This window comes from Mucor velutinosus (assembly GCF_035048745.1).
Source record: "Mucor velutinosus strain NIH1002 chromosome Unknown tig00000468, whole genome shotgun sequence".
NCBI lineage: Eukaryota > Fungi > Mucoromycota > Mucoromycetes > Mucorales > Mucoraceae > Mucor > Mucor velutinosus.
The window spans coordinates 1-26,151 of record NW_027041899.1 but is presented as its reverse complement, the minus strand read 5'-3'; the positions used below and the strand labels follow the sequence as shown (position 1 = coordinate 26,151).

The following is a 26,151-nucleotide window of genomic DNA, read 5'->3' as shown; positions in this document are numbered from 1 at the left end:
TCACAAAGTTGCTTGACCCTTTAGAAAGGCACAGTACCTCATTCTGTCCTCATCGACATTACCCAAGTCTTTGACAGACAGAAGGAGTTCATTGATGCTCTGAACCTCTACTGCCAACCAACACCTATTTTTGGGCTGTATCTGAACACATGCGCAGAGACAACAGCCGAGTATATGCTGAAATCTCGGTCTCACCCATGATGTACCAACAGATGCTTCACCAGCCTGCTCTTGAGCTCAAAAATTTTGATGAACCATTGATGTCTTATCCCACCCTTTCGCCCTCCGCAAACATCGTGAAGCTTTCACTGACTCGTTTGCCAGCTCAATACGGCCGCAAAGATGGTGGCACTACCCAACTAAAAGCTGATATACATCACAGCCTCGACAAATATGGACAGTTGATCGACTGTGGTTATGTCATTGGCGGTAGCAGCATCTACGCCAGTGGTGATTATGCCGTTTTGGCTGTCAATTCTACCTACACGAAATTCGAACACTCGCTCAATTGGACTTACCAACCGATTGACTTCTCCTCTGGCGATTTGCTTCCTGAAAGAAATAATATCCTTTCTCTTGCAACCTGGGCTGCCATGCCTCCCTATTGCAAATATTGCCATTCGATGGATCATGCACTGATCGATTGCGAGACCCATAAGAAGAAGCTTACCTATGATTTTTGGGGTATTGCTGGTCATTTCCAACGTTCTTGCCCTCGTCGCAATGAAGACCCTGACAACTCTACCAAGAAACGTAAGGGCTCCAAAGCGCAACAGAAGCAAGTGACCTCTGACTCTTCCACTGCCAATTCCAAGTCCACCGCCGCTGTTAAGAAGGTTGCTACCGCTCAATTTGCCGCTGCTGCTAAAACTAAGGCCGCTGCTGAAGATAGGGTCGCTGCTGACGCCGAAGCTACTGCTGCCAAAGTCGCTGCTAATGCTCATTACGCTGCCAACGCTTACACAGAGGCTAATGCCCGCACTGATGCGAATAATGCTCAGGATGCTGCTAACACTCTCAATGAGGTAAATGTTAACACTGCTTCTCCTAAACACAAATACCGCACGCGTTCAACCACTGGTAGTTCTCCTCCTGTGCAACTTTCGCTTTTATCCCATAATAACAAATTTAGTATTAATCAAACGCTAAAACCGTTTTCTTTATATCGTTCAATTTTTACAAGCATATAGCTATAGGAGCACAAGCTGTGATTGGCCAAAGTCATTAGGCACATTGGACAGTAATGTGAGATGCTTGAAAAAATCAAGTTTTATTATTTAATAGGTCCTTAATGCTTTGTCCATTTCCCTTTATCTTTGATAACAGCCTCAATACGTCGAGGCATGCTTTCTATAACCTTTTGACACTCCTCCTGCTTCATTTGGCCATACCAGATCTCCCTTACCCGTTCATATAATTCATTCATACCCTAGGTTGCGGTTTCATACTCATTGAGACGCCTTTTCAACAAAGCCAACATGTTTTCGATGGGATTCAAGTCAGGAAATTGTGGGGGCCACTCCATGACCTGGTATGATTGTTCCTGAAGGTAACCCTTGACCAAATTTGACGTGTGTTTGGGATCATCGTCTTGCTGGAATATCACTTGTTCACGGCGGAAGCCAAATTTATCGATGGAAAAAGTAATAGTCTGCTCCAATTTGCCTTGCAGAATCTCCTTGTAGAGTGCCTCATCCACATTACCATTTATCTTGCACATCCAGCCAACACCAGCATACTACGTAATAGTACTCCAAAGCATGATACTACCACCACCATGTTTTACTGTGAGGAGCTTGACATGGTGGTTTTGAAGCTGTTCACCAGATCGAATCCAGGCCCACTGTGGTCCATCTGAGTTGAAACGGTTAATTTTGGTCTTGTCTGTCCGAATAACATGTTTCCAATCGTCAACAGTCCAGTCCTTGTGCTGTTTACACCACGCATGTCTCTTCTTGACATTAGCGTCACTAAGCAAAGGCTTCTTTTCCTTCTCGATAATAACCTCCAAGCCCGCAGTGTGGAGTGCTCTACGAACAGTTTCCGGGTGAACCTTCATCTAGAAATTTTTCTCGACCATTTTTGGCCTTGACGGTGCTTGGAACCCGCTCCTTGGTTACCTATCGAACACAATAGCGCTTGTCGGCTTCAGACAACACCCTAGGACGGCCACCTTTCGAGGTTTTCACATTCGGACAATGCTCCATTCTGATTCGCCCGATAGTAGACTTACCCAAAGACAGTTTTTCAGCAATTTCCCGAATCGAAACACCGCTTCGAAGCATCTTGATTGCAGAATTAACCTTGGAGACAGCAATGGCTTTTATGGCTTGATAATCGACGTACCTGATATTTAGAACTCCGATATGGATAATGGAGACTGCCTGCGCTACATGAGGCTTTCTTATACGAGGCTCTTGAGGTTATTCCAAATTGTAGGTTTCAGTTATCACCGAATTCGTGATCTTTCAAAAGATCTCACAATACTGTCCCAATGTACCTTATGACTTTGGCCAATCACAGCTTGTGATTCTACAGCTATATGTTTAGCTTTTAGAATATACAGTGCGCGAAAAAAACGTTCCAGTGTTTTGCCAATTCGTAGTTTTACACTTACAGCTCTGTCAAATTTTCTCCAGTTTTAAAACTAAAGTAAGACTACAAAAGCTTGGGTTTTTAGTCACAAAATGAGCTACTAAAATAATTGGTACAGTAGATATTGAGCTAGTGCAACTGACGTAAAGTAAAAAATTTCGATTTTGTAAAATTGGAAATATCGCTTGATGACCTTATTGTTTGTATACATTCCACGAAAATGACCCGAGAGCCGTAATTTTTTATATCATTTATGTTTAAAATGTTAGTTATCCGAAGAATGCTTAAAAAAGTATAAAGCGTGAGATTTTGGTCTTTCCCCTCATTATATTTTACCATCTTTACTTCATCACTTTTTTTAACATGACACGTCCCATTCCTCAGGAGGTTCAAGGATCTGTCAAGGCTCTTTTCAACCAAGGTTGTTCCCTCCGTGCCATTCAAAAAATCTTCCCAGATTTGTCCGTCAGTGTACTTTCTCGCCACAGGAAGAAGTTTTTTGGTCATTCAAAACATGCCAACCCCGGAAGACGCAGCAAAATCACTACGCAGAATATGAACTACATTGAGAGGAATCTCCGCAATGGTAATTTAGACGGCCCCAGGGGTGTGCAGTGCTACCTTGCTCATATGGTAGTTCAGATGACTTTGAGGAATATACAGTATATACTTAAGCGCAAAGGGTTCAAGGCTAAAAGAAAGATAAAGACCAATTTCGTGTCTGCGGAGAACCGGAAAAAGCGTTTTGTGTGGGCCAAGAGACATCGACATTTGACTGCGGACGATTGGCGTAAATGGGGATTTTCCGATGAAAGCAGGGTCAACATGTGGGGATCTGACGGCGAATCTTTCTACTGAACTGACAGGCCCACTGAGTTGATGCCTCATCAAACTGAGGCTCAAGTTCAGGAAGATGGTGGTGGCGTTGTTTTCTGGGGCATGATAACAGTGGAGGGACCCAGCTATGGCTCCACCATTACCGAAGGAACTGTTAACTCAGAAGTTTATGCTGAAATTCTGGACTCATCTTTGCTAGACATTATCAGGTACTATTGGCTGGACAAGAAAACGTTTAGATTCCAGCGAGATAACGCAAGACCACATACTTCTGGTCCCATTAAGAAATGGTTCACGCATCACGGATTCTCTGTGCAAAGTGTCCTTGATTGGCCCCCCCCAAAGCCCTGACCTAAACCTCATTGAACATGTCTGGCATCAACTAAAACGTCGTTTGAACAAGTACCCTACTAGGGCCAACAGCCTTTCTGAGCTAGAAGGCAGAATTGAACAGGAATGGTATAAATTCATAAAAGAAGACTGTCTTAAATACATATGCAGCATGCCACGCCGAATCAAAGCGGTTATCAAGAGTAAAGGTGGTCCAACTAAATATTGAGCTTTTTTATAAAATTTAATAAATTCGACTTTTCACTTTTCATGACGCTACCATTCTTTTTCTAATTACGTGAATAAAGTGCATAATATATCATCTGATAGCCAACTGCTTAGGCTATTAATGAAACTAAGCAAACCCTAGTAGCTTTGATATTTGCAGAGAAAACTGGCTATAAGTGCAATTTGGCAAAACACTGGAACGTTTTTTTCGCGCACTGTACTAAATTCATTATTATTGGATAACTTCCCGTCCGGTGGTAAGGTCTGAAAGTAAAAACTGCTAAACATTGGGACAGTTTTGTGGGTCACGGTATATGTTCTATGAATAATATTTTTTTTTGACATTTTACTCTATAATTTTTTTTTGATATTTTACTCTATAAATATATTATTATTATTATTTTTATTATTATTATTATTTGTAATCACGATTAATCGAGTACCTCGATTACACGATTTGAGCAGGTCCAAATTCCTTGATGAACTCAGGTAATGGGATGCAGCGAGATAGCGGATCAGCTATGTTTGAGGGACCCGGTTTGTATAAGATCTTGAAATTATATTTCATGACAGCAGCGCATCATCTTGACAACTTGGGAGATTGCTTAGTTGGGTTGAAAATGTAGACCAAACTTGAATGATCTTTGATCAGTATAAATTCCCTCCCTTTGAGATAATGTTGAAAGTGTTGAATTGACCAAACCACTGCAAACGCCTCGACCTCATGGATATGCCAATTCTTTTCAGATCTTCTAAGACTTCTGGAACCATAGCCAATAACTTTCTCATTACTGCGACCGTGCTCATTGAATTGATCTACTTGGGTAAGAACGCAACCAAGACCTGGTAGACTGCTGTCAACGCTGAGTACTTGCACCTTATAACGATCGGGAAAAGTCAACACCGGATTACTGCACTGAATTTGCTTTAGAGTGTCAAATGCTTGTTGTTGCTCTGGACCTTTACAAATTTGACTCCCTTCCTTGTAAGACTAATTAATTCGTTGGCAATAGTTGCATAGTTGGGCGTAAACTTCCAGAAAAAAACCAGTAAGTTCAAGAAAACACTTGAGTTCAGAAACATTTTTACAGAGCGGAAGCGACTTGATCTTCTTACATTACGATCACCTGGTTTTGAACCTTCACCGCTAATGATATGCCCCAGTTACTCGACCGATTCTTGCGCTTGAACTTTAAATTGGTTCTTTCCGCTGCTTCAAATAGTTCTCGTACGTGTGCTTCCTGAGCTTCTCTTGTCCTGGAAAAGCATAGGATATCATCATAAAAAATACAAGCTGATTCACCAATCATATGCTTAAAAATAGAGTGCATCGCCCTTTGAAATTCTGAGCTGCCAGCAGATATAGCCATCTGCAAAACTTTGTACCAAAACGTTCCCCGCTTTGTAACAAATCCTGTGAGATTACGAGCTAAGGTATCCTCGGGATCGATCTACAACTGGTGGTACCCGGAAGAAGTATCCAGGCATGAGAGATACTTCATTCCAGCCGTCAGTTCAGTTAGCTCCGCCACGGTTGGTGTTGGAAAATTCGTTTGCACAATTAACTTATTTATCTTTCTATAGTCGATCACGCAACGCCGAGAGCCATCCTTTTTGTCCACCAGGAACGCAGCAGAACTCAAAGTACCGTCCGCCTCCTCGATTAAGTCCAGCTCCAACATTTCATCCACGTACTTATACAAAGCATCTTCATCTTCCCAGCTCAGCCGAAAACATATGCTCTTGATGGGTTTGGCACCCTCTACAACTCGCACACGCATTTTATGACCCTTGATTTTGGTAGGTCCCGATGCTTCAGAAAAGACATGACTAAATTCGTTCAGTAATTCATGTAGAGATTCCGGAGCACTTCGGCAATATTGTCCTTATCGTATTTAGTTTCTTCAAATGTATCAGGTATGAGACCTTCCTCCAACGATGCAGCATGCTTCGTAGCTAGTTCAATCTTGTAAATTTCTTTGCTTTTATCTTGCACCAAACCTGGAATGTGCGATGTAAAACCCTGCCACTTGACGAGACCAGACGTAGTAGGTACCTTGATGATAGAGTTCGCGATGTCCAGTTCAACGCCATATGCTTGCAACCATGGAATACCCAAAATTAAGAGATCCGCATTCGTTTGGTCTTGAACGCACATGTGCTCTGGCCTTATGTGTTTGCCTTGGATACAGATTGGCACATCCATCACAACATCACCACGCGCACCAGCAGATTCATTGTTAAGCCCTACTAATTGCAGAGAGTCGCCATTGCAAGCCACACCCAGAGATTCACACAAGGACCTTGAGATAACACTTATAGAGCCACCGGTATCGAAACAAGCAGTCACCTCCTGGCCATTAATCGATATTTCAGCCTTGAGAGGGGAACTCCATTTCATTTTTGACAGATCGTAGGGATAACGATATACTGAGTGGGTGTCGTCGAAGTTGAGATCCGAGTCAGAATCTGAAATAGAAGATGTCATGGAATCACCACCACTAGATGAGTTAGAGTCATAGTATGAAGAAACCTCAAAGATATCGGGATCATGGACAACGTTGATTTTGTTTGGAGGTTCTCTGATGTTACCATCTATCTCCATCAAATGCTGTTTAATACGTTTCGATCTTTGTTTCCTTAGATCACGCAGACCATCCACGAGATCCGTAGCAGCGTCCTTGTCAATCGCAACCCAGTCCAGGATGGATAGACCAGAATCTAGTTCAGTAAGCTTGCTCCACACGTTCAATGACCTGGTTGGCACCTTCAGCACACGAGCCTTTCTTGCTGGTCTTGGTTCCTTCATCATAATTTCCTTAGACACAACTTGCCCTGCTAGCGATACTCACTTCTTCTTGGCGGCACGATTGTTAGCATTTAAGACTTCAGGAACCTCAGGATTAGCTCTCTTGATAGCGTACACTTCATTTAACTGTTCAGCTTCCACCCATGGTATCAATAAGATCTAAAGAAGACGATGAGGGTAGAGGATATGGGAATTGAATATCAACAACTTCTACTGTTGATACTCGCTGGCTTTTCCCGAATCCTTTCCATTAGTACCCAAAGGTAAGCTGTTAGCACTAGTAACCGAAGGAGCCTTAGAATTATTGATCATTTCCTTGGTGCACTCATATTTCTTATGACCGGGTTCTCCACATAAGAAGCACACAGTCCCACCAGAGTGAGGACGACGGGGGCACTACCATATGCATTACCGCTTTTGTTGTTGTTCACAGTAGCTTCTTGTAAGGCAACCAAGTTAATTGACAATTTTTCCAGTTTGTCCACCAAAGACATCACACTTGACATGGCCGAAATCTCGGATTACTGTCCGTAATTTCGTAGTTATCCGCTACTTGTTCCTGCATGTTGCTCAAAGAACCAGTTTTCAAAGTGCCTTGACGATTGCTGACCACAACACCGTATTTCAACAGAGATTTTTCCACCTGTCTTGCCCTTTCCTTGGCAACCGCAAAAGTGGCAGGTTTACTTTCCTTCTCAACTTCATACGCAATATTGGAATTAATGGCATTCAAGAAGGTGCGCACCAGAAGGCTTTGATCCTTGTTGCCTAGAAAATTGAACAGCTCCTCCATTCGTATGGCTACTTTGTCAACGGAACTATACTTATATCCTTATTTGAGCCCATAAATTGCAGACCACCACCTATCCTCCAAGTCAGATAGGTATTGTGTCTTGAACAGACTCTCGAATTTTTCCCAAGTGTCGGCCTTGGGCCCAACCACGTTCCACCATGATTCAGCCTTGTCAACCAAATTTTCTTCAACGATGAGCAGCGTTTCTTCATCATGGATTCTTGCGCTTTTCTTGAGACGATTCATTCTTGACATCCAAGTGGCTGCCCTTTCTTCGTTGACGCCATCAAAAGATCTAGGATCCCTAAGAAAACGACCACCAGAGCATGATTTACCACCGTTTTTCTTGTCAATTGCCATTTGGATTATCTTTAGGGAGAACGACGAGTTAGTAACCATTGAAGCCCGGACCAACTGATAAATATCAGGCTCTCTATAATGATTACCTTGGTAGTTGGTAATCAAGATATAAGTATTGTTTTGTGGAAAGGAAGACTGTAAGAACTATCCCAATTATTATGAGAGATGAATTTAAGGGTTCTTTAGGTTTGTTCGTATTAGATTGGCACTAGTAACTAAACTCCAGATTAGAATAAGAAGAAAAAATGGATGATATTTATTAAGATGCCATTCAAACACTACGGCCCAACTGATGTTCTCATTTGAGAAGGTGTAGTTTTCCACATAAATAAAATGGTTTTAATAGCTAAACTATAATATTGTAGGCAACAGAGAGACTTTTATTATCTGTAAGATTCATAAAATTACTAAACGTATTATAAATTGCACGAGAAAATGGCAATTTAAAATTACCTAATAACTACATATTAAATTAAAAGAATATATTTCAATAAGATATTCGGGTAGTTTATTGGGAGGAACGTCAGATCCACAACCGATAGGTTCTGGGTTCTACCCCTGTAGGAGCACTCTTTTTTTCAGATTTCTGAAAATCGATGTGCTCATTTGGGAACATCAAATAGATTCTCATATGAGCACATCGATGTTCTCATGAGAACATCAGTTGGGACCGTGGTGAAAATACTATTTATATATGCTATTGTTCTATTCTTATTCTCCTGTCAGACTCAATTCAGATCCGAATGTCAGTTCCCTGATCAAATGTAACCCCAAATTGGATTGCTTTCAATTTGATGTCGATTTCATGTACCCGCGTTCTTGAGTCGATCCCATTGTTTAAAATAGTAACACCCCAATTCCATTGTTGTAATTCCACTTGAATCTTGCATCGATTCGACATCAATTGGTTTACATCTATCCTGAGTCAAAGTCCAGAGTCAAATCCACATTTCAAAATAGTAATGCTTGGCTATTAGCGCGCAATCTCATTTAAATCCCTGACTAATTCATCGATTCAACAATATCAACTCCAAATATTGATTAGATTTTCGGCTAAATTTGACAAGAAGCACCATGATTAAACGAATATGTAACAACAACAAAATAGAAGCGACACCAATTGAGTAAGCACCAACATTGATTAGCAATACACCAAATAGAGACCACATCGACTAGAATAACAGTATCAACGCACCATCAACAGATAACATACAGTTTTACAACAATTATATGAGTGTGTCAATGCGCCAGAACACCGCACCAACGAGGAGTAACCCTTCAAGTAAGACATAGTAGACAAGTTAGAGAATTACGCCTTGAATCCACCATCTTGCGCCTTTCCCATATACGGTATATTGCCTTTTTAGGAAATCGAGATAGAGCCAAGTAACCAAGAGAAAGATACACACGTATCAATATGTCGTCTTGATAGATAGATCCAATGGTAGGAGTTAATAAATAACTTAGAGTGTAACTAATAGATTGAGATTATGTTCGAAGATGCTGTTTATTGAATGCATTTACAACTTATATTTATACTATTTCTACGATCGATAATTACTTAATCAATGGAAATTTCAAGTAGATATAGTACTTGATATAGCAACTGATAATCAGATCAATGCCTGCTATCAGTTTCCAGAACCTTCGAGTATACGCTGGCACCTTTTAGTCGCTTTCTTCAAATCTGGCTTAAGTCTAAATTTAGGCACGACAAGTATGTCAGATGCTAATACGTAGAGATAGTATATGCAATCTGAGATCTGATCGAGATATAAATGGAAGTAGATATAGAGAGTGTGCAGGAAGATGTTATAGCCTTTTAGTTGAATGGATAAAAAGGTGCTTTATTAATATTAGATTTGAACATTGATTTTATCCAATATAGTTTGTGTAATGTTGTGCGCTATCCAGGTTAATCGCTGTTTAATGTTCCTGGTAGCTGGCGCTCTAGGTTTAAACCTGCACTTCTTATTCTTGTTTGTGTTTAGTCTGTCAATGATATCCTGCAGATCTAAATCACTGTCAGAATACCCTTCAACCCTGACATCACCCCCTTCGAGACAAATGTTCGACCCTGAACATCACTTGAACTTGATGAACCAGTGGCAGTGTTTGGCATATGAGAAGAGAGATCGACGATTTTTGCAGGTTGGGTGGTCTCATTTTGCGTGTGGATCTTTGGAATGGCAGGAGTTTTGAAGACAAAAGTACTTTTTGGTGGCCCAGGACGAGAAGTAAGTGCAATGGGAGTTTGGTTTGTAGCAGCAGGAGGGAAAAAATTCACAGTAGTAGTGGAATCAGGTTCTGGAGTAGCTTGAATAACGGAAGGTGGGCTGGCAGGAGAAACAACATGAGGTTCATTTCGAAGACCTGGCACCATTTCTGTGTTTTCTGGCTCTGATACACGCTCATCCAGTTCAAGATCTGTATCAACACTGACTGTTTCATTGATTATTGCTGCATCACCACTACTTATATTCGATACTGTAGACTGAGATGACAAATAAGACGATTCTGTAGAAGGAGATGGTGGTGGAGACATGGTATGTGGTGGGGATAGTGTTGGTGGTTGATCTGTGTCTTCAATATCGCTATCAGTAGATGACAAAAAGTCGTATCCATCCATGATTTGACCCAATCCACGTTCGTTGTCCTCTGTTTCATCCATCACACTACTCCCATGTAGAGAGCTATCCTCATCTGATATTTGTTGTGTAAGTATGTGATGATATTGAGAGTGAGTTGGCGGTTTATTAGTGGTAGTAGGTTGTGTAGTGGAGCTGTTGTTTGGCGTGCTCTGATCAGAAATTGGCATGTCGATAAAATCATCTTGAGGTTGATTTAGACTTGGGTTTGATGAGAAAATCGAAGGTGATGGTGAAGAGGAAGTAGCAGTGGTACCATTGGGGTCAGTGGAACTAGTATTTGAGGCCATACGAAGAGAATCGGCTTCACGAACAGCACGACGACTAGTAGTAGGATCATACCATGGCTCCCTGGGTTTGTCACCTTTCGCTGCTTTCAATCTGTCCACATGTACTAACGATTGTAATGGTTCACCAGCAATAGTTTCCAGTTGATAAGTACCAAAATCAGGGAACACCTTTGTCACAATGTAGGGTCCTTTGTAGCGAGGTTCTAGGCCAAATTTGCCTTCATGAGTCAGCATAACCATATCACCCATTTCGAAGTGCGTGGGTTTAATCTTGGCATCCCAACGCTTCTTGTCCGCTTCGCTCATGGCTTTCAAACGAAATTCAGCAGCAGCACGATGTTGACCAAGTAGTTCTAGTTCACGCGAGGTTAGGTCAGCTACCGTTCGTTTGTCCAACAGCATTTCCTTGGTGATATAGGGTCTCAAAACATCTCCAGGCAGTCTAGGTTCACGTCCATACACCAAGTAATAAGGGGAAAAGCCTGTTGTTGAGTGCACTCGAATTCGACTTGCCCACAAAGCCGCATTCACAAAGTCATCCCAGCGATGAATAGCACCATTGACATACTTACGAAGCATTTGCTTGATCACGCCATTGTATCGCTCTACCTTGGAGTTGGTGCGCGGGTGAAATGCCGAGGTGAGCTTGTGATTTATTCCAACACGTTTGGTGTAAGCTGTTACAAGACCACTAGTAAAATTGGCACCTCGATCCGTCACAATTTCAGAGGGACAACCAAATCGCATGACAATCTCCTCATAGATAAAATCCGCTACCGCTTCCATAGATGCTACTGGTACTGATCTTGCAATAGGCCAGTTTGTGAGGTAATCCACAGCCGTCAACAACCATTTGTTTCCGTTTCCAGTTGTAGGCAATTCACCCACAAAATCCAAATGCCAACGATCAAAAGCTTGAGGTATTTGCAGAGGATGCATGACATCTTGATGAACCTGATCACGGCGACTATTCAGCTGACAAGCAGTACAAGTTTTCAGCCAGTCTTGAATATCCTTTCGCAAACCTGGCCACCAGTACCTTTCAGTGAACATTTTTAGTATAGTCTTGATACCAGCATGGCCAAAAGCTTCATGATACTTGAAAACCAAATCAGCACGATCCGAGAACGGAATAAATTTGACTTGCTTTATGCTTCCATCCTCCATCTTGACTAGTCGATACACTGTTCTTTGGCGTACCACAAACTGATCCTCCTCCTTTTCCATGCGTTTTCGCAATGCATCTGATTTCATTTTTTCGTAGTTCTTGTCGACATACAGAATAGGCCAATCAGTCTTGATAGTATCAGACAACTGATCCCAAGCAGCATATAAGTATTCAGGTGCCAACGAAGGTATATTCTCTCCATTTTCCACAAGTAAATCTGGTTTTCTTGAGAGAGCATCCGCCACTTCGTTGTCTTTTCCAGCTTTGTACTCGATATTTGGCGAGAATGCCTCATAATCTGCAATCCAACGAACAAGACGAGGTGTTGGGTTCAGTTGAGACTTGAAGTAGATCAGAGGCTTGTGATCACTATACACAGTATAACCACCTTGACAACCGTCCACAAAACATCGCCATGTTCTCAAAGCATGGATGATAGCAATTAGTTCACGTTCCTGGGCAGGCAATTTTTGTTCAGCTTGAGATAATTTCTTGGATTCATACGCAATTGGCAACCAAGTTGAAGAATCAGGATCCTCCTGTAAAAGCACGGCGCCTACTCCAAAGTCACTTGCATCGGTTTCAATGCGGTATGGCTTGCTCATATCAGGTAGTTTCAATAAAGGAGATGATGTTAGCATTTGTTTGATAGCTTTGAAACTAACTTCACATTGATCATTCCAGACAATAGCACGTTTCTTAGCACCATTACCATGAGTCAATTCAGTAAGAGGAGCAGCCACAGAAGAGAAGTTCGGGCAGAAACGGCGATAATGCTGTGTTAATCCAACAAATTGACGCACCTCTTGCACATTAGTAGGTCTTGGCCAGTCTTGAATAGCTTTCACTTTTGACGAAGATGGCAAGATGCCGTTTGCCGAGACCTTGTAACCCAAGAATTCCAGTTCACGCTTACCAAACTCACACTTTTTCAGGTTGACAATGAGCCCTTCCTTTTCAAAGATGGATAATACTTGACGAACATGCTTGATATGGTCCTCTTTCGTTTTGCTAAAGATACAGCAGTCGTCCAAGTAAACCAGGGCGAACTTGTCAATGCAATCCTTTAAAACTCCGTTCATCCAAGTTTGGTAACTAGGTGGGGCATTTGAAAGCCCGAAAGGCAGCACAAGCCATTCCCATTTACCATATCGGGTATTAAATCCAGTAAGTGGGATATCAGAGTCTTTTAGCCTAATTTGGTGGTAGCCTGAACGAAGATCCAGGCAAGTGAACCAAGAAGCACCTTGCAAACGATCCAGACATTCGTCTATACGAGGTAGAGGAGTAGAATTACGGATAGTAACCTTGTTCAGCGCACGGTAGTCAATACACATTCTCATTTCACCATTTTTCTTCTTGACGAACAATACAGGAGCACTCCATGGTGACGACGATGGTCGAATGAGGCCCAGAGATTGCAATTCGGTCAGTTGACGCTGTGATTCATCAAGTTCAGCTGGACTCATACGAAAAGGAGGTCTATTGATGGGATTGACACCTTCAGGGACGTTGATCACATGCGAGAAATTTTGTCTGTTGGGTGGTAGGCCAGGTAATTTGTCTTGAAAAACCGTTGGAAAATCCTTCATCAGTTGATCTGTCCATACCACGTTCTCTTGAATAATTCCAGTGCTTGCGCCATCCTTCTCTCCTTTATCCATCATGTACAAGAAACATGCATTTGTGCCTTCCTCCTTCAACATTTTTTCTGCTTGAAGATGAGATACCAGATAGTTTAGTTCAGGCGGTTGTTGAGTTGGTGTGCTTGCCACACAGGAAGACGACGTAGGTGAGATAGTGGTTTTACCAGAACCACAACAAGACAAGTTCCATGTATCATCAAACCAATCTGCAACAGGTTTGTGTTCCTTGAGCCAGGATCTACCAAGAATGACATCAAACTTTGTATCAAAGACGAATGTTGACATTGGACTTGTATGACCTTGCAAATTCAAATCGTAGACAATCTTTTCATTAATAGGAGATACATTGCCACCTGCAGTTTCAACCTCTCTTCCATGGATCACGCTACGATGGCCTTCAATCATGTTTGCAATTCTACCTGAGATGTAGTTTTCACTAGCACCATTGTCAATTAGGCACTTGACTTTGACTACACCCAGAGAATGGTTGAGTCTGACGGTTGCTCCATACAAAGGTAGAGTTGAGGTATTTGCTGCATTCAATAAATTTGTCAGGTACACAGAGTCAGTGGTGAGGTCAATGGTGGTTGACGTATCCAAATCTTGAATGATAGGAGACAATTCCACAGGACGACGAGTATTTGAGTTCGCAACGACAGGGTTTAAATTCACCACTGGATTGTTGTCTGGCACAGGTACAGAGACATTATCCGGGGTAGTAACAGGCACAGAAACCAAAGCAGGAGAAGACGCAACAGAGGAATCCATCATGGCAATGACTTGATTCAATTCATCCATCTGTGCGTTTCTTTTCTCAACCGCAATTTTATCACACAGGGACAACAGGTAAGAGGAACCACTAGCTTTATTACTACTTTGACATTGGTTGCAATCACAACCATGGTTATCCTCTTCTCTGTATTCAACATCCAAAATACAGTTCAAAACACCAACATTCTTGAAAAGCTTGCGTCTAGTGTCCAGATCCAACTTGTCAAATGCATGCATAATTTCAGTGGCACGGGAGAGGCAATTCTTGGTGGTATGTCCAACTTTCTTGCAGTGAAAACATGTGAGGCTGGGATCATACCTATTACGGCCGCGATTATTGTTGTTTCTCCTGTTGTTATTTCTGTTTCTGTTGTTGTTGTTGCTGTAGCTGTTACTGTTGTTGTCGTTGTTACGATGCATGATGGCATCTAGGTCCATAGGCTGTACATCACCGTTGTTGTTATTGTATCTAGTGTTTGTCTGAACACCAGCACTGATCTCCGGATGGTGGGCGAATTCATGAGCCAGAGCATCAGAGAACAGCTTCTCCAACGTACGTGATTCAATAGGCATGGCGCGAATTTTGGCAATCAATTCCTTGTCCTTTAAACCTCTCATGAAACGATCACATTGCTCACGTTCACTAATATCCTTGATGGGAATGACAGCATCCATAAAACGATCCACATAATCCCGAATTGAACTGGTTTGGCGAATGGTGACCAAAACATCACGGGCCAAATCTTGATCGTTGGTGGGACGGAAATTGCTAATCAAAATGTCCTTCAGCTCCATCCACGTTGTAGGTGTGGTAAGATTACTGTCGGGATCTTCATAATGGGCAACAATAGTGGCAGCACGTCCAGATAGCAAAGAAGAGGCAAAATTGTAGGTGCGTTCTTCATTCCAGCTGTTGTGCAGCTTTTGTTTGTCAATCAAACGAATCCAGGCATCAATTTCACTTGCATTGCGAGTGCCACTGTATGTAGGTGGTGTTGGCAACTTGACAGCAGGTGCTTGATTTTGTGCCTGAATGAAGGCAGTCATCATGTTGGTGAGCATGTGTTGGTTTTGTTCCATGAATTGAACATAGTTGGGTGGTATTTGTTGTTGTTGATTGTCTTCAGCCATGTTGTTTTAATAAAATGTGGTGAGAGAGACCAGAGAGAGTGTTGACTCGAGATTTGTGTGTTTGTTTTGATAGTTGGATTATTATTTGGGATCTCCGAGTTCGTGGAATAGGAATCAACAGCGAACGAGATGGGGTAGGTAGTGTTCACAGAGAGGAACTATGAACAACTGTAGTAAAGAGGGTTGACTATTATGATTCAGTAAATGCAAAGATCTAATATAGATGTTTCGATCTTTCCCTTTAATGAATACTTAGCCGGCGTGCCTTGATGATCGACTTTTGTTTACTATCTGTTATAGGCGACAAATAGAAAAAAAGGATTTAAAAAATAACAGAAGTTGCTACCAATTGTCAGATGCTAATACGTAGAGATAGTATATGCAATCTGAGATCTGATCGAGATATAAATGGAAGTAGATATAGAGAGTGTGCAGGAAGATGTTATAGCCTTTTAGTTGAATGGATAAAAAGGTGCTTTATTAATATTAGATTTGAACATTGATTTTATCCAATATAGTTTGTGTAATGTTGTGCGCTATCCAGGTTAATCGCTGTTTAATGTTCCTGGTAGCTGGCGCTCTAGGTTTAAACCTGCGCTTCTTATTCTTGTTTGTGTTTAGTCTGTCAATGATATCCTGCAGATCTAAATCACTGTCAGAATACCCTTCAACCCTGACAAGTATTCGAGGTTTCCATGGAGAAGTGGTTTAACTCGTCACTTTCACATAGTGAAGATCGCCGGTTCGAGCCCGGCTGGAAACACTCGTTTTTTTTTACCTCTCTTAACTGAGATAGTGTTACAAATCAATTTTGGTTTTGTAACTGAATCTTTCTTTTTTGTTGTAAATTGAGTACACTATCGAATAAACTACGTTTCACTGCTTACTATATTGGATTCTACTTCTGTTACTACAAATTGACATTAAACACTTAAATGCTTCTTATATTCGAATATACTCTGAATCCTATCTCAAGAATGACAAATCAGTTACCATTCAGCCTCGCATCATTTTGACAGATATATATTCAAACTCTTAAACATCTCTCTTCCCTAATGGAAGCACACAAATGGGAAGTAACTCCACATTACCCATCCCTTCATCCTCTAGTAACATTATCAATATCATCATTCACCATCTTTCAACAACAAATATAGCTTTCCAGCTATAAAAACTGTTCAAGCTTTTAGGATTATTAAGGGTATCAAAATCAATTATAGAAGGGTCAGCCCTTCATTACAAATGATAGCATATAGAAACAGATTTCATAGAATCTAATTGTAATGAAATAGCCACCCAAACGCAACTTAATTGAAAACCAAAGTTCATCAAATAGCACTCATTCAAATTCATGCTATTTGGATCTATTAATGAAAGCGCTCAAATGTACATCAAAAAACCATTTAAACATACTAAAGTAAAGATACACGCTTATATCGCACATCGTGTGAAGGAACCATTCCTGATCACAGTGTATCAATCACACCCATGATGGCTGTAGTAAGTGATGTTATCTTTATCCAAATAAAGTCAAGTCAACAGCAAGCAAATTGACCCTTATAACCAGTGCTCTTTCATTAATTACCACCTTAAATCAAACATCAACAATATTTGATTGCCAGATATCGCAATAGCAAAACCTATTGCTCTCTATCATCACTAATCCTACAAGCTAGATGCAAATGTATAAATACTCTTCTTTTTTTTTACTCAATTCCAGGATCTTCGGTTCATTTTATACACAAATAAAATACAGTTGATTTCTATTGTATTTTACTATTGCTTTTTTTTTGTGAAATCTATTTAAAACCGATTTCACTGCACTAATTAATATAAATATTCAAATGATATCAAACAATAAAAGAGGATCTTATTCCGACCTGAAAATTATATCTATATAGCTCTATAGCTCCTTAACTTTGTTATTTCATTGAACTTATCAAATAAAAGATATCTTGAATCCTTTGTATAAATTAACGCATTGATTCATTGTCCTTTATCTACTATTATCACTTTATTTACACATCTCTTTCTTTGCTTTTATAATCTTTACTAGTTGGACAACTATAAACCTGGTGCTCATTTCTATAGACGAATCTGCTTTGGCTATTTATCTATATACTTACTCCATTATCACTTTCACTATTCACACTACACTGAACCACTTTTTAACAATATGGTTTTTTTAATAAATGCATGTGAAAGATGATCTTTATTGTTATTACAAGTCGTAACATCTACTTTCTTTTTCTGCCACCATATATAATCATTCAATTTTTTTTGTATTAAAGTGTATCTTTATTAGCTTTGAAATTTATAGTCTATATAGTAATTACAGGCAAGGCCAAGGTGTCAGCTTGAACACTTGCCAAAGGAAGGGAAGAAAGGAGTGTACCATGGTCTTGACGGACCATGTTGATAGCAGCAGAAGCTATCCAAGGCTCCTCGTCTATGACGCATCGCCAATGATACTTCCAAAGTGTACTGTAAGCAGCACCAAGAGCAATCAGAACATCCTCATCGATCACCAACAAATCTGAACCATTACAAAAGGTGGTCAGCGCCAACCAAATAGAAGAAGCAGAGGGGAGTAGCTCTTGAAGTGACAACAAAGAGACTACATCCTGCCAGAAAAATGACTTGAAAGAGGCTCTTTCGCGTATTCATCACTTTTTAAAAGTTTTCGATTACGCCATCTTTGAACAACGATATCTCGACAACTAGGATACATCCATCTTGCATCCAAGTATATTTAGATACATCCATTTCAGCTCTACAACATATCTTGATTTCAGATTGATTCAACAATTTTTCGTCGAATTCATCTTTTTCACTACTTTTTCAACAACGCGACTTAGTTACACTCTAGATTACAAGTTACACTCTACGTCTGTTACACTCCATGTCTTCCCAATCTGAATTGACTTGGGCTCAAAGAGCTTCACGTCAAAAGGTGGGTCGATTTCTCCAACCCAACAAGCGACGATTGGACAATCCAACTGATGTACCACTGGTGGGTATTGTTCTCTATGAAGATGATGACCTGAAGGGTCAAATTTTGGCAAGCAAGGCTATGGCGATTATTCAGCAATCCCTTTCTTCTGGTTCTGTTCTGTTCACGTTTCAGAAAACTTTGTTTCCTGATCGTGTTGCCGCTTACAAAGTGATTCAAGATCAAATCTCACCTGACGTGGAATTTCGACCTCTTAGTTTGTATGATTCTCGTGCTGATGGTTCTCTGCTGATTGAAGCCAGGTTTGCTCAGGTGGAGCATGCACAAGTGGCTATGCGTGAAGGGGTGACTGTACAAGGTGTAGTGTACAAAGCGTCTACCTCCAAGGAAAGTGCTGAATTTGGGGATGTCAAGCATGTGCGGTTTACACTTATGCGTATGGTGGACAAGACCACTTTTTTGTCGGATCTTATGGAGTCCTTGTCGTACTTTGGTAAGGTACTGCAAGTGAAGAAGTTTACTCACCGTGGTTACTTTGAGGGTAAACTTTCGGTGATTTTGGATACTTCTGTTGGATTTCAGGTAGGGGATGAGTGGCAGGAGGCCAAGCCCCTAGATAGAATGCTCTATCTGAGCGAATTTGATTGTTTTGTGCCAGCGACTTATCAAGGTGCTCCACCTGTTTGTCATTTCTGTCAACACAGCGGTCATGTTCGCGCCAAATGTCCTGAATTGGCTAGACGTCGTTGCTTTAGGTGCAATAAGCAAGGGCACATGTTGCGTTTTTGCCCTGAAAAGGAGGTTCAGTCTGCAAATTTCACCAAGAAGCACAAAGTTCACCATCATTCTGGGGATTCTGAGGATGTCACTCTGGCTCGTAAGAACACTGTGGAATTGATGGAGTATATTGAGAAGGAAAAATTAGGCCTAGGTAAGGAGGTGGAGAAGGTAGAAGAAGAAGAACTCGATTATCGTGTAGTCGAGGATGAATCTCTTCAGGGTGAAAGTGTTGACGAATCTGAAAATGATGAGTCCACTGGTAACGAGGATTTGGATCTTCTGAGTGAAGATAACCACCAGGTAAGTATGAATGAGGATGAGGACATGGAGTACGACAAGATTGTGCTTGCTGGAGCTCCCAAGAAGCTGGATACCGTGCGTGGTTCTGCCTACTCCAAGTATGCGTCTGCTGAGGTGGCTGTGAATATGAACATTGACTCGCCTGAGGAGATGTTGAATTTGACCAAGTTGAAGGATCTTGCTCAGCGCAAAAGAATGGAGTTCAATGCAAACCTGAAAGGTACTACTGGTGCTGGTGTAAACAGTGGTAGCAAGCTGGGTAACTCTGGTGGTGTTTCTTCTGGTACTGGTGCTAAGGATAACAAGTCTGGTGTTGCTTCTGGTGTTGCTTCCGGTGGTGTTTCTGGTGGTGTTTCTGGTGTTGTCAAGAATAGCAAGACTAATGGCCGTGCGCTTCTCAAGACTAAGCAAGACGCCCGTAGGGCTCAATGAGTACAAAATTAGGCATCAAGATTGGCTCCTTGAACACGCGTAGCTTGTTCATGCAGTCTAATCCTACAAATTTCAAAGAGTTTTCATCTTATCTTCGCTCCTCCTCTCTCCATCTGGATATCCTTTGCTTGCAAGAGGTATCTCATTTCCGCTCTCAATCTACTCTTACTGAATCTCAAGTCCGTTCCTTTTCTTTTGCTTTTCCTAATTGTTCTCTCGTTGTGTCTAAACACTGTGCTATTATATGTCTTAATTCTCGGTTTTCCCTGGTGGATACGGAGGTATTGTTGGATGAACGTTGTCTTGTTGCATCTGTCGTAGATGCCTCAAGCAATGTTTTGTGCAAAGTGGCCAATATTTATGGTCCCGCGCAGTCTTTTGACCGTCCTTCATTTATCTCTGATTTTCTCTCTCTTTCTGTTTGGTCTGATGTGTTCAACACACCTTGGATGGTTATGGGTGATTTCAACATTCACTTGCACTCTTTGTCTACTTCTCGTCAAGCCGATGTCGCTCCTTTTGTTCACTGGTTGCGTACTCACTTTGTCAATTGTCATCCGGATGGTTTAGCCACGTTTCCAAAGAGCAATACTTGTATTGATTACATCTTTGGTCACTCTTCTCTTGCTCCTCGTTTGACTAATAGTCAGTTACTATATATGCCTAGTAGGTGGACGGATCACTCTCTTTTGACTGTTGAAATGTTACCTGCGACAGCTAGTATTGGTCCTGGTAGTTGGCGGTTCAATCCAACTCTGCTTGATGATAAGGAATTTGTTGCGTTGTTGAATGCCACGGTGTCATTGTTCTTCTCTGGTGCTGTTGGTGGTGGGTCTAAGGGTGTCAATACTAGTCAAGGTGGTAGTGGTGACCCTGAAAGCACGGTGGCTAGATGGGAATCCTTCAAGTTGTTACTAAAGTGCTGTGCACAAAAGTACACTAGAAGCATGAAAGCACGATTCAAGAACAAAGTTTTTACGCTTCAACTGGAACGTATTAGGGCTCTGTCAACGTCTGTATCGGGTGTTGAGACTAGGAATGCTATTGGTCAAACTGACAGAGTGTCTACTGCTTCAGGTGATGCTGAGCAGCAGGTCAGGCAACTAGAAGTTTTGATTGAGAATCAGATACAGAAAGAGACTAGTCAGAATATGCTTCGCTCTGCCACTCGTTGGTTAGAACAGGGAGAACGTAGCAACAAGTATTTCTATCGTTCGATCAAGGTGCGAGAGTCTCAACAGACAATTCAATCCTTAAAGTGCTCTACTACTGGGGATATCTTGGTGGAAGCAGCAGCTATCAACAGGGAGGCACAAGGTTTTTACCAAAGGCTATATACCCCTGATGCTGTCGATGCTGAAGCTATCGATACTCTCCTGGGGAATGTTCCAACTGATGTACGTCTATCATCTTTGGATGGTGATATGCTAATGGAACTTCCAACACGCGATGTTTTGTTGTCTTTGCTCACTCATGCTCCCAAGTCTAAAAGTCCTGGTCTTGACGGTTTGCCTTTTGAATTGTATCAATATCTTGCTGGTGTTTCTACTGATTTTCTTGACTTGCTTGTGGATGTGTTGGGTGCAGCTTTTTCTGGTGTGTTTCCTCCTTCGTGGCAGCAAACTCGTATGGTACTTTTGTTCAAGAAGGGTGACCCTCAGTTGTTGGTTAACTGGAGACCTTTGTCCTTAATTAACAGTGATGCCAAGTTATTTACAAAGCTCATTGCTAATCGTATGAACAAAGTGTTGCCAAAGTTAATCAACCCTTATCAAACTGGTTTTCTCCCTCATCGTCTGATCTCTGACAATGGCTGGTTAAATCAGTTGTTGATGTCTCACTTGCGTGTTGTTGCTCCTGATTTACCTCAAGTGGCTGTTTTGTTGGATCAAGAGAAGGCGTATGATCGGGTTCATCCTGAATATCTTTGTCGTGTGTTGCTCCGGTTTGGTTTTCCTGGTGAGTTGGTGTCTTGTCTGTCTTCTTTGTTCTTTGGAACCAAGATTTCAGTGTCTATCAATGGTTGGCTTGGTGCTCCTGTACCTCAATTGCGAGGTCTTCGTCAAGGTGATCCTCTGTCTCCATTGCTATTCAATCTGGCATTTGAGCCTTTGCTTCGTTCTCTCCTTGCTTGTCCTGGTCTTTCTGGTGTTACTCTGTCCCCTGTTAATATCCCACGTAAATGGAAGCCTTCACCGGTTGAAGTTCGTGTGGATCATGGTACTGGTTCCCGGAATTGGACTTTGGACTTTGTCAGTGGCTCTGTTGCTCCTCCTCCTGTCAAGATTCTAAGCTATGCGGATGATCTTGAGGTGTTTTTGTCTTCGCCAGAAGAGTGGTCTGTGTTGTTGTCTGTTCTTGATCTGTATGGCCGAGCATCTAATGCGAAAGTCAATATCAGCAAGACAGTGTTGGTGTCGTTGTCTGGTGTGTCACACTCTGCTTGGGTTGCTTTGGCTGATTCTACTGGTCTCCAGTGGCATGACGCTCACTCTCGTGGTGCAGTACGTTACTTGGGTTATCCCTTGTATCATACTGAAAGTCAACTTCAAGACTATCTTGATGGTGTCTTGGTGAAGGTCCAGCGACACAGTAACTTGATGAAACAAAGGAATCTCTCCATTAGGGGAGCAGGACTAGTGGCTAACTCGTTACTGTTGTCAAAGGTATATCATTTGTTGCGTGTTGTTCCTGGTGGTGGTGTAACTGCGTCGTGGTTGAAGTCGCTCACAAAGGTGATTCGTGAGTATCTGGTGTCTTTTCGCCCCGGTGTTGCCTGGTCTACTTTGTGTCTTCCTCGAAAATTTGGTGGTGTTGGTCTCGTGGATATAGCAGATCAAAGCTTAGCTTTGCATCTTGTCTATTTGCAACGTTTGTTGCGTCCACCCTCTCCCAGTGATTTTGTCTCCTCTTGGTTGGTGTATGCTTTTCAAGTTTACACTGGTCATAAGTCCATCTTGCCGTGGTTTTGTTTTCCTGGTCTTTACCAGTCTCGTGTGTCTTCTGTGCCTGCTCTAACACATCTTGGAAAGCTTTTGTTGAGATTGCCAAAGTTAGTTCCTTCCTCTGGTTGGTCTGCTAGGTGGTTTCTTGATCTTCCCTTGTGTTCTGTACTCAGTACTGTGCCTTCTGTTCGTCCTCCTCGTGATCCATCATCTCTTGATCCTCGTTTTTTGGTGTCGGATGTCTCTTTCTGGCAACCTGATCTAGGTATAGTTGATGGTGTCACCTCTCATCTTGCTTGGTCATCTCGTGTTTTGCGCCCTGTTTTTCTTGCCTTGAACCGTGATCGTGGTCCTGTCTCTCTGGTATTCCCGCCTGTCATGGATAGTAAGATAGTCTTGTCTCAAGCAGACTATTTTACTATGCCCCGTTCTGATGGTGCTACCTCTTGGATGCCAGATTGTACTCATTGGACTGTCTCCAACTCGTCTCGTTCTGCTGCTCCGGTTGCTCGTCTCTCTCTTGGTGCTTTGCGAAGGTATTGGCACCCTGCAAAGGGTACCATTACCTCTCGTATGGGTCCTCCCTTGAAGTTGCCTGCCCATTTGTTGCTGTTTCCTGCTTTGTGGCGTCTTTTCTGGTCCCTGGAAATGCCTGCAAAGGCTTTCACACCTTGGTGGCGATTGCTACATGACCGTGTCCCGCACCGCTCGTGGTGTCATAAGATTATGCCTACAAAAGTTCTGTCTCCTGCTTGTGCTCTTTGTGGTTTTGCTACAGAGGACCTTTACCATTTCGTGGTGGGTTGCCATATCAAGTCATTTTTCTGGCAGGATGTAGTCTCTTTGTTGTCACTTCAAGAGCTACTCCCCTCTGCTTCTTCTATTTGGTTGGCGCTGACTACCTTTTGTAGTGGTTCAGATTTGTTGGTGATCGATGAGGATGTTCTGATTGCTCTGGGTGCTGCCTACAGTACACTTTGGAAGTATCATTGGCGATGCGTCATAGACGAGGAGCCTTGGATAGCTTCTGCTGCTATCAACATGGTCCGTCAAGACCATGGTACACTCTTTTCTTCTCTTTCTTTGGCAAGTGTTCAAGCTGGCACCTTGGCCTTGCCTATAATTACTGTATAGACTATAAATTTCAAAGCTAATAAAGATACACTTTAATACAAAAAAAAAAAAGAAAAATGACTTGACATGGCAACCCACCACGAAATGGTAAAGGTCCTCTGTAGAGAAACCGCAAAGAGCACAAGCAGGAGAGAGAACTTTGGTAGGCATAATCTTATGACACCACGAACGGTGCGGGACACGGTCATGTAGCAATCGTCACCAAGGTGTGAAAGCCTTTGCAGGCATTTCCAGGGACCAGAAAAGACGCCACGAAGCAGGAGACAGCAACAAATGAGCAGGTAACTTCAAGGGAGAAAAGAAGTATAAGCGAAAGAGCCTTGTATAAGCCCGCCCGGGCAAAAAAAAAAAAAAACTTTTTCATGAGAAAGAGCAGCAAAAAAAAGGTCTTTACAACCTATTCGTCACACTAAATATATTTGCCAGGAGAGACCTATGCCAGTTTGTCTACAAATATAGAAGTACAATTCATGATATTAAAATAATTAATTTGTTTTTAAACTATATAATGTATTTTAGCAAAATATTAAATTTTTTAATAAACATATATTTTTTATTATATAATGTAGGCGTATAAAAAATTATATATATTTTATAATATATAAAATAAATATATAAAAATTAATTAATTTTTTTATAAAATAAGGTTTAAAAACAAGTTTTTAATTATTTTATTTTTAAAAAACAAATAATTTTTTAAAAAATATAATAAAACAAAAATTTATTAAAATATATAAAGCAAATTATTATTTTTGTAAATAAAATATACAAATTTTTTTTAATAATTCCTATATTTACTTTGTTTAACGATTACGTAATAGGTATATTTTTTTTATAAATGGCTTGCTAACGAATAGGTTTTCTTGGTCTACAGTAAAGTTCGAAATTTCAACACGCGAGGTTCTATCCTTCACTTGGTGGCGGGCACGGGCTCTTTCGCTTAATACGAAGGCTCTTTCGCTTATACATCACTTTTCAAAAAGTTTTTGTTTTTGCCAACTTTGAACGACGATATCTCAACAACTAGGATACATCCATCTTGCATCCAAGTATATTTAGATACATCCATTTCAGCTCTACAACATATCTTGATTTCAGATCGATTCAGCAATTTTTCGACGAATTCAACATTTTCACTATTTTTTTTTACAAAGGTCAACAAAAGTTACACTCCAGTTACAAGTTACACTCTATGTCAGTCAATTCTGAAATGACTTGGGCTGAACGTGCATCTCGTGGTTCTACTATGAGGTTCTATCAGCCATCCAAGAGGCGTTCGGTGGAGGCCGCCGCTTCTTCTTACCCTTTGGTGGGTTCTGTGATGTTTGAGGATGATGATTTGAAGAGTCAAATCTTAGCTAGTAAGGCAATGGCGATTGTGCAGCAGGCACTTACTTCTGGTTCAGTTCTCTTTTCTTTCCGTAAGGGTTTGTTTGGTGATCGTGTGGATGCGTACAAGGTAATTCAAACCCAGGTGTCTTCTCTGGTGGAATTTCGTCCTTTAAGTGTCTACGATGAAAAGAACGATGGTTCTTTGCTTATTGAAGCCAAGTTCGAGGAGGTGGATGATGCGAACAAGGCTATGACAACTGGTGTTAACGTGAATGGCATGGTGTACAAGGCTGTTCACGCCAAGGAATGCAAGGAGTTTGGTGATTTGAAGTTTGTCCAGTTTACTTTGATGCGCATCGTCAAAGAACCCACTTTTTTGCATGATTTGATCAAGTCTTTGTCGTTTTATGGTCGTGTCCTGCAGGTGAAGAAGTTCACTCGTGGTGGTTTCTTTGAGGGCAAGTTTTCGGTGATGGTGGATACCTCGGTGGGATATCAGGTAGAGGGTGGTGAGTGGCAGGAGGCTCAACCTCTAGATAGAATGCTCTATCTCAGCGAGTTTGATTTCTTTGTCGCAGCGACATATAAGGGTGCTCCTCCTGTTTGTCATTTCTGTCGTCATAGTGGTCATGTCCGCGCTAAATGTCCTGAGTTGCTCCAGCGTAGATG

The 26,151-nt window shown here is 41.4% G+C and overlaps 10 protein-coding genes and 1 non-coding gene across 11 annotated transcripts; 7 read left to right on the top strand and 4 right to left on the bottom strand.

The window, feature by feature from the left end:
* Positions 1 to 149: 149 nt before the first annotated feature.
* Positions 150 to 1,120, top strand: ATC70_004013 (uncharacterized protein; the record flags this gene model as incomplete). Its single annotated transcript, XM_064823367.1, has 2 exons — positions 150 to 1,025; positions 1,085 to 1,120. The coding sequence occupies 2 exons, from the start codon at positions 150 to 152 to the stop codon at positions 1,118 to 1,120; spliced, it is 912 nt and encodes a 303-aa protein (XP_064687691.1).
* Positions 1,121 to 1,429: 309 nt separating this feature from the next.
* Positions 1,430 to 2,059, bottom strand: ATC70_004012 (uncharacterized protein; the record flags this gene model as incomplete). Its single annotated transcript, XM_064823366.1, has 2 exons — positions 1,430 to 1,738; positions 1,787 to 2,059. The coding sequence occupies 2 exons, from the start codon at positions 2,057 to 2,059 to the stop codon at positions 1,430 to 1,432; spliced, it is 582 nt and encodes a 193-aa protein (XP_064687690.1).
* An 899-nt stretch (positions 2,060 to 2,958) lies between these two features.
* On the top strand, positions 2,959 to 3,453 carry COX2 (cytochrome c oxidase subunit 2; the record flags this gene model as incomplete). Its single annotated transcript, XM_064823365.1, has 1 exon — positions 2,959 to 3,453. The coding sequence occupies one exon, from the start codon at positions 2,959 to 2,961 to the stop codon at positions 3,451 to 3,453; it is 495 nt and encodes a 164-aa protein (XP_064687689.1).
* Positions 3,454 to 3,474: 21 nt separating this feature from the next.
* On the top strand, positions 3,475 to 3,783 carry ATC70_004010 (uncharacterized protein; the record flags this gene model as incomplete). The annotated part of the gene is made up of 1 exon (XM_064823364.1): positions 3,475 to 3,783. One exon carries the CDS (start codon positions 3,475 to 3,477, stop codon positions 3,781 to 3,783), a length of 309 nt encoding a protein of 102 aa, XP_064687688.1.
* A 2,047-nt stretch (positions 3,784 to 5,830) lies between these two features.
* Positions 5,831 to 6,802, bottom strand: ATC70_004009 (uncharacterized protein; the record flags this gene model as incomplete). The annotated part of the gene is made up of 1 exon (XM_064823363.1): positions 5,831 to 6,802. One exon carries the CDS (start codon positions 6,800 to 6,802, stop codon positions 5,831 to 5,833), a length of 972 nt encoding a protein of 323 aa, XP_064687687.1.
* Positions 6,803 to 7,292: 490 nt separating this feature from the next.
* On the bottom strand, positions 7,293 to 7,952 carry ATC70_004008 (uncharacterized protein; the record flags this gene model as incomplete). Its single annotated transcript, XM_064823362.1, has 2 exons — positions 7,293 to 7,617; positions 7,663 to 7,952. 2 exons carry the CDS (start codon positions 7,950 to 7,952, stop codon positions 7,293 to 7,295), a joined length of 615 nt encoding a protein of 204 aa, XP_064687686.1.
* A 2,014-nt stretch (positions 7,953 to 9,966) lies between these two features.
* ATC70_004007 (uncharacterized protein) lies at positions 9,967 to 15,606 on the bottom strand (the record flags this gene model as incomplete). Its single annotated transcript, XM_064823361.1, has 1 exon — positions 9,967 to 15,606. One exon carries the CDS (start codon positions 15,604 to 15,606, stop codon positions 9,967 to 9,969), a length of 5,640 nt encoding a protein of 1,879 aa, XP_064687685.1.
* A 689-nt stretch (positions 15,607 to 16,295) lies between these two features.
* Positions 16,296 to 16,369, top strand: ATC70_004006. The gene has a single exon. It is a non-coding gene; the product is annotated as a tRNA-Val (tRNA).
* A 2,139-nt stretch (positions 16,370 to 18,508) lies between these two features.
* Positions 18,509 to 20,071, top strand: ATC70_004005 (uncharacterized protein; the record flags this gene model as incomplete). The annotated part of the gene is made up of 1 exon (XM_064823360.1): positions 18,509 to 20,071. One exon carries the CDS (start codon positions 18,509 to 18,511, stop codon positions 20,069 to 20,071), a length of 1,563 nt encoding a protein of 520 aa, XP_064687684.1.
* A 50-nt stretch (positions 20,072 to 20,121) lies between these two features.
* Positions 20,122 to 24,150, top strand: ATC70_004004 (uncharacterized protein; the record flags this gene model as incomplete). The annotated part of the gene is made up of 1 exon (XM_064823359.1): positions 20,122 to 24,150. The coding sequence occupies one exon, from the start codon at positions 20,122 to 20,124 to the stop codon at positions 24,148 to 24,150; it is 4,029 nt and encodes a 1,342-aa protein (XP_064687683.1).
* Positions 24,151 to 25,342: 1,192 nt separating this feature from the next.
* ATC70_004003 (uncharacterized protein) lies at positions 25,343 to 26,144 on the top strand (the record flags this gene model as incomplete). Its single annotated transcript, XM_064823358.1, has 1 exon — positions 25,343 to 26,144. A coding segment is annotated over one exon (802 nt), but the record flags the coding sequence as incomplete, so codon positions are not given.
* Positions 26,145 to 26,151: the final 7 nt, after the last annotated feature.